This window comes from Argopecten irradians, chromosome 6, assembly GCF_041381155.1.
Source record: "Argopecten irradians isolate NY chromosome 6, Ai_NY, whole genome shotgun sequence".
Lineage (NCBI taxonomy): Eukaryota > Metazoa > Mollusca > Bivalvia > Pectinida > Pectinidae > Argopecten > Argopecten irradians.
Genome location: NC_091139.1, coordinates 47,653,844 through 47,671,842, shown reverse-complemented (window position 1 = coordinate 47,671,842; position 17,999 = coordinate 47,653,844). Strand labels below are relative to the sequence as shown.

General features: G+C 38.5%; 2 protein-coding genes across 2 annotated transcripts in view; one reads left to right on the top strand and one right to left on the bottom strand.

Annotated features, from left to right (window-relative positions):
• The first annotated feature begins 4,494 nt into the window (after positions 1-4,494).
• On the top strand, positions 4,495-5,055 carry LOC138326573 (neuroblast differentiation-associated protein AHNAK-like). The gene has a single exon (XM_069272671.1). The coding sequence runs from the start codon at positions 4,495-4,497 to the stop codon at positions 5,053-5,055; it is 561 nt and encodes a 186-aa protein (XP_069128772.1).
• Positions 5,056-14,652: 9,597 nt separating this feature from the next.
• The window catches only part of LOC138326096 (peptidyl-prolyl cis-trans isomerase E-like), a 67,377-nt gene continuing 64,030 nt past the window's right edge, over positions 14,653-17,999 (bottom strand). The window contains exon 12 of the mRNA XM_069272235.1: positions 14,653-15,376. Within this exon, the coding sequence (XP_069128336.1) occupies positions 15,308-15,376 (69 nt within the window). The 3' untranslated portion in view covers positions 14,653-15,307. The remainder of the gene's footprint in view (positions 15,377-17,999) is intronic.

Genomic DNA, 17,999 nt, shown 5'->3' with positions numbered 1-17,999 from the left:
GGTGGATATAGCACGTCAAATTTTTTTTAATCTGTACTGTTTATAGACCCGAAAACTCACGTCATCCTTTTTGGGAGAATTTTAAATATTCAATTGAAAAAGCTTTAGAAAGTACACCAAATGTTATTATTGTTGGTGACATTAATATTGATATGTTAACTCTATCAAATAATCACATTTTAAAGCAAATTATGTTGGAGCTTAACTTAAGCAATGTTATAAATGAACCGACCAGGTATGGAGCCACAAGACACAGTTTACTCGATCCTATTTTGTTAAGTGATATTTCGAAATGTATAGATTCACGTGTAATTTCAGTTGATCGTGATATCAGCGACCATGACGCATGTGTCGTATTTTTATCTACGCCTATTAGCCTTTCACGAACCTATATTCGTGAAGTTTGGTCATACAAACATGCAAACTTTGAAAAATTAAATATATTAATAAATTCTTTTGACTGGGAAACATTTTTTTCTAATTACACGTCAATTGATATTGCGAGCGTTAAATTTACCGAACAGTTTTTGTTATTTGCTAAAGAATGTATACCAAGGAAAAAAGTATATATACGACCACATGATAAATTATGGATGAATTCTGATCTGCGGAAAGCCATCCGATTGCGAGATAGGCTACACAATGCAGTTAAACGAGTTAAGTCCGCATCCAACATCGATAAGTTTTTAAAAGACAACGTAATAAAGTCAATAACATGAAAAAATATGCTAGAGAAGTTTTTTATGAAAATGTGGGCGATGTTATTGATAATCTTAATACTAGTGATCCTAAAGCATATTGGAGATTGGTAAGGAAAATTTTTAAACAGTCGAACAACAAAGAAGCTATACCACCTTTATTAAACGATGATACGGGAAATGTAGAAATAGGTGATTCTGAAAAGGCAAACATTCTCAATAAATACTTTTGTTCTATTTCCACGATAGATGACAGAAATAAACCTCTGCCAATTTTTGAATCTCGTACAGAATCTGTGCTTGAATCTGTTGTGGTAACCAGTAATGAAATTTGTGATATTTTAAAAATTCTTAAATTAGGTAAAGCATCCGGTCATGATAATATTAGTCACCATATGTTAAAATATACTGCAAATACTGCGTGTAAGCCATTGGCTCTTCTATTTAATATGTCATTAAATCTTAATATTTTTCCAGAAACTTGGAAAAAAGGTATAGTTCTACCCCTATTCAAAAAAGGGGATAGGTATTTGGTATCCAATTATAGACCTATAACGTTGCTATCTTGTCTAGGTAAAGTTTTTGAAAGAGTTATGTTCAAACATATTTACAATTTCTTTTTTGAAAATTCATTGTTTTATGAAAAACAGTCTGGTTTTATGATGAACCATTCAACGGTTCATCAATTAATAGAAATGTATAATACTATCTGTTGTTCACTTGAACAAAAGAAACATGCCTGTCTTATATTTTGTGATATCTCCAAGGCATTTGATCGAGTATGGCATAAGGGTCTGTTATTTAAATTGAATGCGTATGGCATAAAAGGTAATTTGCTTAATTGGATGAAAAGTTATATATATCAGGTAGACAACAGCAGGTAATTGTTAAAAACGAATATTCCAGCACAGGTTGCACCAATGCTGGAGTCCCACAAGGAAGTGCGTTAGGGCCTCTTTTGTTTTTAATATATATTAATGATATAGTTGACAATTTAGATAGTGTATCACGTCTATTTGCTGATAACACTTCTTTGATGTATTCTTCATCCTCTGTTCACGATATTGAATTAAATCTTAATAGAGATTTAGATAGATTAAACAGATGGTCTCTAGATTGGCTTACTAAATTTAATCCTCAAAAAACGGACGTTTTACTAGTATCCAACTTTGAAAACCTGCACCCCTTGCAACTTTCTTTTGGTGATGAAATTTTAAGATGCGTTGACAGTCATAGGCACTTAGGTGTGACATTTAGTGCAGATGCTAAGTGGTCGTTACACATTTCAGAAATTCAAAAATCGTGTATGAAAAAACTTTCGGCATTACGTAAGTTAAAATTTTTACTCAATAGGAAAACTTTATTAAGGATATATAAAGCATTTGTGTTGCCTGTGTTGGAATATGCGTGCGAAGTATGGGATGGTTGCTCTCTGGGAGATGTTAACAAACTCGAACAAGTGCAGCTTGAGGCGGCAAGAATCATAACGGGTATGCCATCCTTCTCAAGTAAAGACTCACTCTATTTCGAAACCAATCTTGTACCTCTAGTAAAAAGAAGAAAAAATAAAAAACTTATTCTAATGTATAAACTCCATAATAACCTAACCCCATCTTATCTGACCAATATCCTTCCTCCTAAAGTTGGAGAGCGATCCGCATATGAGAAATAGAGAAAACTATGTTATTCCGAAAGTTCGTTTGTCATGTTCACTTGAATCTTTCTTGCCATCTTCTATTAGATTATGGAATGATTTGCCTAGCAATGTCAGAGAGCAGCCATCCGTTCGTACCTTCAAAACATTGATACAATCTGATATGAATTCTTTACCCGTTTATTATTTTACTGGGAAAAAGAAGTTTAATATTTTACATACAAGATTGCGACATTCGTGTAGCAGTCTGAACTATGATTTGTACAGAGTAAATATAATTAACGACCCATCATGCGCATGTGGTAATCAATGTGAAAATGCAATTCATTATTTTTTTTGAATGTAGTCTTTATACTAGGCAAAGGGATGTTTTATTCCGTAATGTTTCACAATATAGTAATATTTCAATTAATATTTTGCTTTATGGTGCTCCACACTTGTCCAACATGGAAAACCAAATTTAAAATAAATCAAAATAATAAAATTTCGCTTTTAATGTTATAATTAATCACCTGTTTTACTTCTTTTGATTTCTTAGAGATATAATTATTTGGGGATTGATTTAAGAATATCTGTAATGTAGGTATGAAATTCAATAAATTAATGTTTATATTTTTTAAAGAAAAAAAAATGCTTAGAAAGATTTCTATTAAATGATACATCCTGAAAAATGAACCTTTCATTCATGTTTGTTTAATCAATACATTTCCATACTTATCGAAACGTAAACTAACATTTATTAGAAGGGAGATAATTATTCATTTCAACAATCAAATTTACATTTCTTTATTTGGCTCCAAAAAATCTTATTTGGCGAAAGAATTTTCACTTTGGCGAAAATTTTGGCGACAGAATTTCAAAAGCTGGTGTGAACCCTGAAATGATATTTCAATGGGTACAAACCTTTATTAAAGATAGTGCTAGATTTTAGGTCAAGTCTGTAAGAACAAACTCATATTGATTTTTTTTCTATTTCTTCTTCAATATTTTCTGTATACATACATAGTTAAATGATTGTATGTTGTCAAAGTATTGTATATACATGTATTATGGAGAAGGCATTATTAAATTGTGATAACTTGTGCCTAATCCATTATTGTATTTTTGACAATAAAAAATATGTTTGAATCGAAAAAAAATCTCTGTCCAACTTATCGTTTTCAAAAGGAAAACTTTTCTAAAGAGGTTGGATAATAGACAAGAGGCGACAGCGATTGGTCACAAAACGTGTTCTGTCTGCTTGTGTTCAACACATCAAATAATAACACAACTGACAAAAACTAACAGGCTTATATGACAACGAGCTTCCTGAAACACTATTTGTAGATACGCCGCAACGTTTATAAGTCTAGGACATGACCTAGATATGGAGAAACACTCTAAGGTTTCGCAATATTAAACCATTCAATATAAAATATGTAAATATCAATATCAATGTACATCTGTGTTCTTTGATAACAGCACATCCTCTAAAACAGCATCGTATAGATGTATGATAATGTATCGTTTAATAAGTAAGCCCACTTTCTTTAACGTGCAATTTACTCTCGCGAGTTTCAAGATCAAAGTGATTTTAAAGTCAGTTCATCTCTGTGGACTACTATCGTCCAAAGATATATTGAACGGTACTTCCGTTGATTGAAATGGCGGACTATTGGATGAATTTCGAGAAAATGTCATGCTCTGTTTAACCATTATAAAATTTTCTGAGTGAGAAGCATAAATGTTATAAAAAGGTTGGTTAATATTTCAGATCGAATGGTGGATGGAGCTAAACTACAAATAGGGGTCCTAGATGTGATGGTGGATGGGGCTAAACTACAAATAGGGGTACTAGATGGGATGGTGGATGGGGCTAAACTACAAATAGGGGTACTAGATGTGATGGTGGATGGGACTAAACTACAAATAGGGGTACTTCAGATGGGATGGTGGATGGGGCTAAACTACAAATAGGGGTACTTGAGATGGGATGGTGGATGGAGCTAAACTACAAATAGGGGTACTAGATGTGATGGTGGATGGAGCTAAACTACAAATAGGGGTACTAGATGTGATGGTGGATGGGACTAAACTACAAATAGGGGTACAAGATGTGATGGTAGATGGAGCTAAACTACAAATAGGGGTACTTCAGATGGGATGGTGGATGGGGCTAAACTACAAATAGGGGTACTAGATGTGATGGTGGATGGAGCTAAACTACAAATAGGGGTACTAGATGTGATGGTGGATGGGGCTAAACTACAAATAGGGGTACTAGATGTGATGGTGGATGGAGCTAAACTACAAATAGGGGTACTAGATGTGATGGTGGATGGGGCTAAACTACAAATAGGGGTACTAGATGTGATGGTGGATGGAGCTAAACTACAAATAGGGGTACTAGATGTGATGGTGGATGGGGCTAAACTACAAATAGGGGTACTAGATGTGATGGTGGATGGAGCTAAACTAGATGTGATGGTGGATGGGGCTAAACTAGATGTGATGGTGGATGGGGCTAAACTACAAATAGGGGTACTAGATGTGATGGTGGATGGGGCTAAACTACAAATAGGGGTACAAGATGTGATGGTGGATGGAGCTAAACTACAAATAGGGGTACTAGATGTGATGGTGGATGGGGCTAAACTACAAATAGGGGTACTAGATGTGATGGTGGATGGAGCTAAACTACAAATAGGGGTACTTCAGATGTGATGGTGGGTACTTCAGATGTGATGGTGGATGGAGCTAAACTACAAATAGGGGTACTAGATGTGATGGTGGATGGGGCTAAACTACAAATAGGGGTACTAGATGTGATGGTGGATGGGGCTAAACTACAAATAGGGGTACTAGATGTGATGGTGGATGGGACTAAACTACAAATAGGGGTACTAGATGTGATGGTGGATGGGACTAAACTACAAATAGGGGTACAAGATGTGATGGTGGATGGGGCTAAACTACAAATAGGGGTACTAGATGTGATGGTGGATGGGACTAAACTACAAATAGGGGTACTTCAGATGGGATGGTGGATGGGGCTAAACTACAAATAGGGGTACTTCAGATGGGATGGTGGATGGAGCTAAACTACAAATAGGGGTACTAGATGTGATGGTGGATGGGGCTAAACTACAAATAGGGGTACTAGATGTGATGGTGGATGGAGCTAAACTACAAATAGGGGTACTTCAGATGTGATGGTGGATGGGGCTAAACTACAAATAGGGGTACTAGATGTGATGGTGGATGGAGCTAAACTACAAATAGGGGTACAAGATGTGATGGTGGATGGGGCTAAACTACAAATAGGGGTACTAGATGTGATGGTGGATGGAGCTAAACTACAAATAGGGGTACAAGATGTGATGGTGAATGGAGCTAAACTACAAATAGGGGTACTAGATGTGATGGTGGATGGAGCTAAACTACAAATAGGGGTACAAGATGTGATGGTGAATGGAGCTAAACTACAAATAGGGGTACTAGATGTGATGATGGATGGAGCTAAACTACAAATAGGGGTACTAGATGTGATGGTGGATGGAGCTAAACTACAAATAGGGGTACTAGATGTGATGATGGATGGAGGCTAAACTACAAATAGGGGTACTAGATGTGATGATGGATGGAGCTAAACTACAAATAGGGGTACTAGATGTGATGATGGATGGAGCTAAACTACAAATAGGGGTACTAGATGTGATGATGGATGGAGCTAAACTACAAATAGGGGTACTAGATGTGATGGTGGATGGAGCTAAACTACAAATAGGGGTACTAGATGTGATGGTGGATGGGACTATTAACTACAAATAGGGGTACTAGATGTGATGGTGGATGGGACTTAAACTACAAATTGGGGTACTTCAGATGTGATGGTGGATGGGGCTAAACTACAAATAGTGGTACTAGATGTGATGGTGAATGGAGCTAAACTACAAATAGGGGTACTTCAGATGGGATGGTGGATGGAGCTAAACTACAAATAGAGGTACTAGATGTGATGGTGGATGGGACTAAACTACAAATAGGGGTACTAGATGTGATGGTGGATGGAGCTAAACTACAAATAGGGGTACAAGATGTGATGGTGAATGGAGCTAAACTACAAAATAAGGGTACTAGATGTGATGATGGATGGAGCTAAACTACAAATAGGGGTACTTCAGATGGATGGTGGATGGAGCTAAACTACAAATAGAGGTACTAGATGTGATGGTGGATGGGGCTAAACTACAAATAGGGGTACTAGATGTGATGGTGAATGGAGCTTAAACTACAAATAGGGGTACAAGATGTGATGGTGAATGGAGCTAAACTACAAATAGGGGTACTAGATGTGATGATGGATGGAGCTAAACTACAAATAGGGGTACAAGATGTGATGGTGAATGGAGCTAAACTACAAATAGGGGTACTAGATGTGATGATGGATGGAGCTAAACTACAAATAGGGGTACTAGATGTGATGATGGATGGGGCTAAACTACAAATAGGGGTACAAGATGTGATGGTGGATGGAGCTAAACTACAAATAGGGGTACTAGATGTGATGGTGGATGGGACTAAACTACAAATAGGGGTACTAGATGTGATGATGGATGGGACTAAACTACAAATAGGGGTACAAGATGTGATGGTGGATGGGGCTAAACTACAAATAGGGGTACTAGATGTGATGGTGGATGGGGACTAAACTACAAATAGGGGTACTTCAGATGGGATGGTGGAACGGGGTAAACTACAAATAGGGGTTCTTCAAATGGAATGGTGGATGGAGCTAAAATACTACATTCAATGGGATGGTTTGGATGGGCTAAACTACAGATGGGGTACTAGATGGATGGTGGATGGGGCTAAACTACAAATAGGGGTACTAGAATGTGATGGTGAATGGAGCTAAACTACAAATAGGGGATACTATCAGATGGATGTGGATGGAGCTAAACTACAAATAGGGGTACTAGATGTGATGGTGGATGGGGCTAAACTACAAATAGGGGTACTAGATGTGATGGTGAATGGAGCTAAACTACAAATAGGGGTACTAGATGTGATGGTGAATGGGGCTAAAACTACAAATAGGGGTACTAGATGTGATGGTGGAATGGAGCTAAACTACAAATAGGGGTACAAGATGTGATGGTGAATGGAGCTAAACTACAAATAGGGGTACTAGATGTGATGATGGATGGAGCTAAACTACAAATAGGGGTACAAGATGTGATGGTGGATGAGCTAAATACAAAGTAGGGGTACTAGATGTGTGATGATGGATGGAGCTAAACTACAAATATGGGTACTAGATGTGATGATGGATGGAGCTAAACTACAAATAGGGGGTACTAGATGTGATGATGATGATGGAGCTAAACTACAAATAGGGGTTGACTAGATGGATGGAGCTGGGGGGGGGGGGTCTAACAAATAGGGGTACAAGATGTGATGGTGAATAGGATCTCAACTACAAATAGGGGACTAGATGGATGGTGGATGGAGCTAAACTACAAATAGGGGTACTAGATGTGATGGTGGATGGGACTTAACTACAAATAGGGGTACTTCAGATGGGATGGTGGATGGGGCTAAAACTACAACATTAGTGTACTCAGATGTGATGGTGAATGGAGCTAAACTACAAATAGGGGTACTTCAGATGGGATGGTGGATGGGGATGGAGTCTAAACTACAAATAACGATGGTACTAGATTGTGATGGTGGATGGACTAAACTACAAATAGGGGTACTAGATGTGATGGTGAATGGAGCTAAACTACAAATAGAGGGGAAATGTACTAAGATGGGATGGTGAATGGAGCTAAACTACAAATAGGGGTACTAGATGTGATGATGGATGGAGCTAAACTACAAATAGGGGTACTTCAGATGGGATGGTGGATGGAGCTAAACTACAAAAGTATACGATGTACTAGATGTGATGATGGATGGAGCTAAACTACAAATCTAGGGGTACTTTCAGATGGGATGGTGGATGGATGAGCTAAAACTACAAATAGAGGTACTAGATGTGATGTGTGGATGGGACTAAACTACAAATAGGGGTACTTCCAGATGTGATGGTGAGATGGAGCTAAACTACAAAATAGGAGGTACAAGATGTGATGGTTGAATGGGAGCTAAACTACAAATAGGGGTACTAGATGTGATGTATGACGGATGGAGCTAAACTACAAAATAGGGGTACTTCAGATGGGATGGTGGATTAAGGAGCTAAACTACAAATAGTGGGTACTAGATGTGATGGTGAATGGAGCTAAACTACAAATAGGGTGTACTTCAGATGGGATGGTGGATGGAGCAAAACTACAAATAGAGGTACTAGATGTGATGGTGGATGGGGATGCTAAACTACAAATAGGGGTACTAGACTGATGATGGTGAAGTGGAGCTAAACTACAAATAGGGATACAAGATGTGATGGAATGGAGCTAAAACTACAACTAGGGGTACTAGATTGTGATGATGGATGGAGCAAAAAACTACAAATAGGGGGTACTTCAGATGTGATGGTGGAATGGAGCTAAACTACAAAATAGGGGTACTAGATGTGATGGTGAATGGAGCTAAACTACAAATAGGGGTACTACAATATGTGATGGTGAATGGAGCTAAACTACAAATAGTGATAGAGTGATGAGGATGGAGCTAAACTACAAATGGGGTACTAGATGGATGATGGATGGAAGCGTAAACTACAAATAGGGGTACTTCAGATGTGATGATGGATGGAGCTAAAACTACAAATAGGGGTACACATGATGTGATAAACTACAAATAGGATGTACTTCAGATGATGGATGAATGGAGCTAAACTTACAAATAGGGGTACTAAGATGTGATGGTGGTGGGGCTAAACTACAAATAGGGGTACTAGATGTGATGGTGGATGGAGCTAAACTACAAAATAGGGGTACTTCAGATGTGATGGTTGATACAAAGGATGGGACGCTAAAATCTACAAATAGGGGTACTAGATGTGATGGTGGATGGAGCTAAACTACAAATAGGGTACTAGATGTGATGGTGGATGGAGCTAAACTACAAATAGGGGTACTAGATGTGATGATGGATGGAAGCCTAAACTACAAATAGGGGTACTTCAGATGGATGGTGGATGGGAGCTAAACTACAAATTGGGGTACTTAGATGTGATGATGGATGGAGGACTAAACTACTACAAATAGGGGTACTTCAGATGTGATGCGTGGATGGAGCTAAACTACAAATAGGGGTACTTACAGATGGGATGATGGATGGAGCTAAACTACAAATAGGTTCGGTACTAGTTGTGATGGGTGGATGGGCAGCTAAACTACAAATAGGGGTACTAGATGTGATGGTGGAATGGAGCTAAACTACAAATAGGGGTACAAGATGTGATTTATGGTGGTTGGGGCTAAACTACAAAATAGGGATAATTCAGATGTGGATGTGGACGGGCTAAACTACAAATAGGGGTACTTCAGATGTGATTATTGGATGGGTGCTAAAACTACAAATGATGGTGGATGGGGCTACGACTAGATGTGATAGGTGGAATGGATGCTAAACTACAATATGGGTGTATTCAGATGTGATGATGGATTGGAGCTAAAACTACAAATAGTGGTACTTAGATGTGATGATGCGATGGATCTAAACTATACAAATAGGGGTACTAGGATGTGATGATGGATGGGGCTAAACTACAAATATGGTGGGCATACCTATTATGTGATGGTGGATGGGGACTTCTAAACTACCAAATAGGGAAACTTCAGATGGGATGGGATGGACGGGCCAAAACTACAAAGTAGGGGTACTATCAGATGGGATGGTGGATGGGGCCTAAACTACAAATAGGGGTACTCAAATGTGATGGAGGATTTACAGATGTGATGTGATGGATGGGGCCTAACTACAGATAGGGATTCAAGTGTGATGGTGGTTGCTTAACTAGATGAACAGATGGTGGATGGCGTTAAACTAGATGGGTTGGTGGATGGGGGCTAAACTACAACATAGGAGTATTCCATAGATGGGATGGGTGGATGGGACTAAAACTACACAATTACGAGGGTACTTCAGATGGGATGGTGGATGGGAGCTCATCTAGATGGGATGGTGGATGGTGCTACATAAAATAGATGGGTATGGTGGATGGGCTAAAAATAGATGGGATGGTGGATGGACTAAACTACAAATAGGAGTATTTTAGATTTGAGTGATAGTTAGCGCGTCCGTGAATAGATTTGCAGTCTAATCGGACACAAGTAATATTGAGTGGTGTTGACAATTGATGCACATACTTTATCCAGGCTCAGATAGATGTGTCCTGAAACTGAGGACATGAGTTAATGGTAGAATTATTTCTGAAGTTCTGGAATCCCAAGTCTTCAGGCAATTGTACTATATTGGGACACTGGTTGAGATCAAACAGAAATCATGTGAAGCATGTTACCACGTCATATTTCAGTTTGCAATTATGTATTAAAACATCTTCAAACAGCGTATAATGAATTCTAAAAGACCATTAATTAGGAGCTGTGAGGAACACAACGTTATTAAATTTAATTGACAATTTTAATCAATAGAAAAACGACCGATTGGGGGAAGTTTCTTTGCATTTAAATATTTGCTTTGTGACCAGGAAATGAAAACGTTGATTGCTGGTTATATAGCAATCAGGGAATGATATATCTACATTGATTATCATTTACTTATGCTTCCTCTATCAAAACTGAGAACTTATAGCTAGCTATATTGCTAGGCAACCAACACCAAGTCTTATTGACTTATTTCAATCGCCTTGTTGCGTCGTCGTACGTCGTGCACTGTGTCTGTAAAGCCATTTAAACCAAGATTGAGTTCTTCTCCCCAACTTTGCACAAAACCTTCTAAAACAAAAGTTCTTAGCAATCAAAATTGTGAACGATATGTCCTCTCCACTCGGGAGGTTGTGGCAGGGGCTAAAAGGGCTAAAATTGACAAAATAGATAGAAAGGTCTTGATGCCATTTACAAAAATGGGGAATTTCATTGATATGAAGGAAATGAGTCAAACATAGTTAGAATAATTATCATGAGATAGCATTTTAACATAATTTACCAGGGGCCAGAGGGGGATGGGCCAAAAGGGGTAAAAACGATTGTTTATTTTTATTGGACTATCCTGAATTCACAGATGTCAATGACCTTGGTCTATTGGATAGGTGTCAATGACCTTGGTCTTGTTGGATAGGTTGTCCAATGACCTTGGACTATGAGATATGTGTCAATCGATTTTTATAAGGTGTCAATGACCTTGGACTATCAGATATGTGTCAATGACCATTGGGATCTATTGGATATGGGATGTCAATGAACCTTGGTGTCTATTGTTTAGGGATGTTGCCAATGACCTTGTGTTTTGTTGGATATGTGTCAATGACCTTTGTTCTATCAGATATTGTGTCAATGACCTTGGTCTATTGGATATATGTTCATTACCTTTGTTGGATATTGTACTATGACAATTGGTCTATAAGATATGTGTCAATGACCGTGACCTTGGTCTATTGGATAGGTGTCAATGACCTTGGTTGGATATGTGCCTATCTTGGACTATCAAATATGTGTCAATGACCTTGGTCTATTGGATAGATGTCAACCTGACCTTGGTCTTGTTAGGTGTCATTGACCTTTGTCTATCGGATAGATGTCAATGACCTTGGTCTATCAGATATGTGTCAATGACCATAGACTATCAGAATGTGTCAATGACATCTTGTCTATTTGATAGGTGTCATTGACCTTTGTTTGTTGGATATGTGTCAATGACCTTGGTCTATCAGATAGATGTCAATGACCTTTGTCTATTGGATAGATGTCAATGACCTTGGTCTATTGAATAGGTGTCAATGACCTTGGTCTATTTGATAGATGTCAATGACCTTAGTCTATTGAATAGGTGTCAATGACCTTGGTCTTATGGTCTAATTGGATAGTGTCCAATGACCTGTACCATGGTCTATCGGATAGGTGTCAATGACCTTTTTTCTATTGGATAGGTGTCATTGACCTTGGTCTATTTGGATAGGTGTCAATAGACCTTGGTCTTATTGGATAGATGTCAATGACCTTGGTCTATCGGATAGATGTCAATGACCTTAGTCTATTGGATAGGTGTCAATGACCTTGGTCTATTGATAGATGTCAATGACCTTGGTCTATTGAATAGGTGTCAATGACCTTGGTCTATTTGATAGATGTCAATGACCTTAGTCTATTGGATAGGTGTCAATGACCTTGGTCTATCGGATAGATGTCAATGACCTTAGTCTATTGGATAGGTGTCAATGACCTTGGTCTATCGGATAGATGTCAATGACCTTAGTTTATTGGATAGGTGTCAATGACCTTGGTCTATTGAATAGATGTCAATGACCTTGGTCTATCGGATAGATGTCAATGACCTTGGTCTATCGGATAGATGTCAATGACCTTGGTCTATTGGATAGGTGTCAATGACCTTTGTCTATTGGATAGGTGTCGATGACCTTGGTCTATTTGATAGATGTCAATGACCTTGGTCTATCGGATAGGTGTCAATGACCTTGGTCTATCGGATAGATGTCAATGACCTTAGTCTATCGGATAGATGTCAATGACCTTGGTCTATTGGATAGGTGTCAATGACCTTGGTCTATTTGATAGATGTCAATGACCTTAGTCTATTGGATAGGTGTCAATGACCTTGGTCTATTGGATAGGTGTCAATGACCTTGTCTATCGGATAGATGTCAATGACCTTGGTCTATTCGGATAGATGTCAATGACCTTTTGATAGTCTATTGGATAGGTGTCAATGACCTTGGTCTATTTGATAGAATGTCAATGACCATAGTCAGATTGTCAATGAGGTTTGACAATTCGTACCATGGTCTATCGGATAGATGTCAATGACCTTGGTCTATCGGATAGATGTCAATGACCCGTTGTCTATTGGGATAGGTGTCCAATGACCTTGGTCTATTGGATAGGGTGTCAATGACCTTGGTCTATCGGATAGATGTTGGTCTAATGCTCTCGGACTCTATCGATAGAAGTCAATGACCTTGGTCTATTGGATAGGTGTCAATGACCTTGGTCTATTGGGGAAAGGTGTCAATGACCTTGGTCTATTGGATAGGTGTCAATGACCTTGGTCTTTCGGATAGATGTCAATGCCTCTGTCTATCGGATAGAAGTCAATGACATTGGTCTATTGGATAGGTGTCAATGACCTTGGTCTATTGGGGAAAGGTGTCAATGCCTTGGTCTATTGGGGAAAGGTGTCAATGACCTTGGTCTATTGGGGAAAGGTGTCAATGACCTTGGTCTATTGGATAGGTGTCAATGACCTTGGTCTATCGGATAGATGTCAATGACCTCGGTCTATCGGATAGATGTCAATGACCTTGGTCTATTGGATAGGTGTCAATGACCTTGGTCTATTGGGGAAAGGTGTCAATGACCTTGGTCTATTGGGGAAAGGTGTCAATGACCTTGGTCTATTGGATAGGTGTCAATGACCTTGGTCTATCGGATAGATGTCAATGACCTTGGTCTATTGGATAGGTGTCAATGACCTTGGTCTATTGGGGAAAGGTGTCAATGACCTTGGTCTATTGGATAGGTGTCAATGACCTTGGTCTATTGGATAGGTGTCAATGACCTTGGTCTATTGGATAGATGTCAATGACCTTGGTCTATTGGATAGATGTCAATGACCTTGGTCTATTGGATAGGTGTCAATGACCTTGGTCTATTGGATAGGTGTCAATGACCTTGGTCTATTAGATAGTGTCAATGACCTTGGTCTATCATAGATATCAATGACCTTGGTCAATGTCCTAGGTGTACAATGGGTCTATTGGATAGGTGTCAATGACCTTAGGTCTATTGGGGAAAGGTGTCAATGACCTTGGTCTATTGGGGATATGAAGGTGATCAATGACCTCGGTCTATCGGATAGGTGTCAATGACCTTGGTTCTATTGGGGGGATACAGGTGTTGGTCTATTGGAATGTCACCCTTGGTCTATTGGGGAAAGGTGTCAATGACCTTGGTCTATTGGGGAATAGGTTTCAATGACCTTGGTCTATGGGGAAATTGTCAGCACCTTGGTCTATTGGGGAAAGGTGTCAATGACCTATTCTATTGGATATGTGAATGATCCAGCCATGGTGATATTATTAGTTACTCAATGACTATTGATATGATTGTATATCCAAGTCAACAACCCCTTTGGGTATTAAGTAACCAGAAACACCATAACCAGCTGCACACTGTACATAAATGTTTAATCTGTATCAATATCTATATAACAGAAACATATACAAGTGACATATGACAATCATATGTAGCACCTGTGTACTACAGTATACACATGTACCTATGTAATACATGTGTACTACTGAATACACATGTACCTATGTAGCACCTGTGTACAACAGTATACATGAACATGAATTGTATACAGGATCTATTTTGTAGTTCAGCTAACACACCCTCTAGTACATCTGGTAATATGCTGTTCTGTTATGTATTTTGACACTTAAAAGTACATATCTGAATCTGTTTTTCATTCCCAAGATATATACTACATTGTTAAAGTATCTTCTATAAATGACAAGTGGACAACGTTAATAATCTGTGATACCCAATTACTAAAACAAACTTATTTTTAAACCAACAATGTTTTTGGTTTGTACTACAGTACACACGCGGTATGTATACTGACACCATCGATGGTTGAAACAGGTCAAAGGTCACTGATAGTATAGAGCACTTTTATTCCAGAGCATGACTTTGGCTCAAAAAGATTACCCTGACAAATTATAACATGTATTTGTCCATTTTTTCCATTCCCCAGCTAGATAAGTACAGTAAGTATGAGGAGATCCATCAGCCATCATTGTCTATAGTCTCACAGCCTCATGTCATACAAGTTCTCCACAATTTGTAATTGATATTTTGTCTGTCGGTTTCCCAGATTTTGTTCCACATGCCTGAAAGTAACGAGAATTTTCTTTTAACAACAACGTCATGTTGATACTGAGACCATACACACAGAACCTACAGGACCACTACTGTTAACACAGAACCACTACTGTTAACACAGACCACTACTGTGAACACATAACTGTTAACACAGAACTGTTAATACAGGACCACTACTGTTAACACAGAACCACTACTGTTAACACAGAACCACTACTGTTAACACAGAACTGTTAACACAGAATCACCACTGTTAACACAGAACCACTACTGTTAACATAGAACCACTACTGTTAACACAGAACTGTTAACATAGAACCACCACTGTTAACACAGAACCACTTCTGTTAACACAGTACCACTAATGTTAACACAGAACCACTACTGTTAACACAGAAGGACTATTGTTAACACAGAACCACTTCTGTTAACACAGTACGAATAATGTTAACACAGAACCACTAATGTTAACACAGAACCACTACTGTTAACACAGAACCACTAATGTCAACACAGAACCACTAATGTTAACACAGAACCACTACTGTTAACACAGAACCACTACTGTTAACACAGAACCACTACTGTTAACACAGAACCACTAATGTTAACACAGAACCACTACTGTTAACACAGAACCACTACTGTTAACACAGAACCACTACTGTTAACACAGAACTACTACTGTTAACACAGAACCACTACTGTTAACACAGAACCACTAATGTTAACACAGAACCACTACTGTTAACACAGAACCACTACTGTTAACACAGAACCACTACTGTTAACACAGAACCACTAATGTTAACACAGTACGAATAATGTTAACATAGAATCACTACTGTTAACACAGAACCACTAATGTTAACACAGAACCACTACTGTTAAACACAGAACCACTACTGTTAACACAGAACCACTAATGTCAACACAGAACCCACTACTAAAACCGACCACCACTGTTAACACATAACCACTACTGTTAACACAGAACCACTACTGTTAACACAGAACCACTACTGTTAACACAGAACCACTACTGTTAACACAGAACCACTACTGTTAACACAGAACCACTACTGTTAACATAGAACCACTACTGTTAACACAGAACTGTTAACACAGAACCACTACTGTTAACACAGAACCACTACTGTTAACACAGAACCACCAACTGTTTAACATAGAACCAATACTACTGTTAACACAGAAACTGTTAACATACAACCAACTACTGTTAACACAGGACCACTACTACTACAACCACACTGTTAACACATAACCACCAACTGTTAACACAGAAAAACCACTACTGTTAACACAGAACCACTACTGTTAACACAGACACTACTGTGAACACAGAACTGTTAACACAGAACTGTTAATACAGGACCACTACTGTTAACACAGAACCACTACTGTTAACACAGAACCACTACTGTTAACACAGAACCACTAATGTTAACACAGAACCACTACTGTTAACACAGAACCACTACTGTTAACACAGAACCACTAATGTTAACCTACATTCTAACACAGAACCACTACTGTTAACACACAACCACTAATGTTAACTGTTAAACAAACAGAACCACCACTACTGTTAAACACAGAACCACTACTGTTAACATAGAACAGCACTACTGTTAACACAGAACTGTTAACATAGAACCACTACTGTTAACACAGAACCACTACTGTTAACACAGAACCACTTCTGTTAACACAGTACCACTAATGTTAACACAGAACCACTACTGTTAACACAGAAGGACTATTGTTAACACAGAACCACTTCTGTTAACACAGTACGAATAATGTTAACACAGAACCACTAATGTTAACACAGAACCACTACTGTTAACACAGAACTGTTAACACAGAACCACTACTGTTAACACAGAACCACTAATGTCAACAACACAGAACAACTACTGTTAACACAGAACACAACTACTGTTAACACAGAACCACCAACCTACTGTTAACACAGAACCAGAACACACCACTACTGTTAACACAGAACCACCATCACTGTTAACACAGAACCACTACTGTTAACACAGAACCACTACTGTTAACACAGAACCACTACTGTTAACACAGAACCACTACTGTTAACACAGAACCACTACTGTTAACACAGAACCACTACTGTTAACACAGAACCACTACTGTTAACACAGAACCACTACTGTTAACACAGAACCACTACTGTTAACACAGAACCACCACTGTTAACACAGAACCACCACTGTTAACACAGAACCACTACTGTTAACACAGAACTATGATTAACACAGAACCACTACTGTTAACAACCAAGAACCACTACTGTTAACACAGAACCACTAATGTTAACACAGAACTGTTAACACAGAACCACTACTGTTAACACAGAACCAACTACTGTTAACACAGAACCACTTACTGTTAACACAGAACCACTACTGTTAACACAGAACCACTACTGTTAACACAGAACACAGAACCACTACTGTTAACACAAGAACCACTAATGTTAAACACAGAACCACTACTGTTAACACAGAACCACTACTGTTAACCACAGAACCACTACTGTTAACACAGAATCACTACTGTTAACACAGAACCACTAATGTT

Excerpts from the sequence above, each read along its gene's own strand:
- LOC138326573 (XM_069272671.1), top strand. The coding sequence starts at position 4,495 with ATGGTGGATGGGGCTAAACTACAAATAGGGGTACTAGATGTGATGGTG.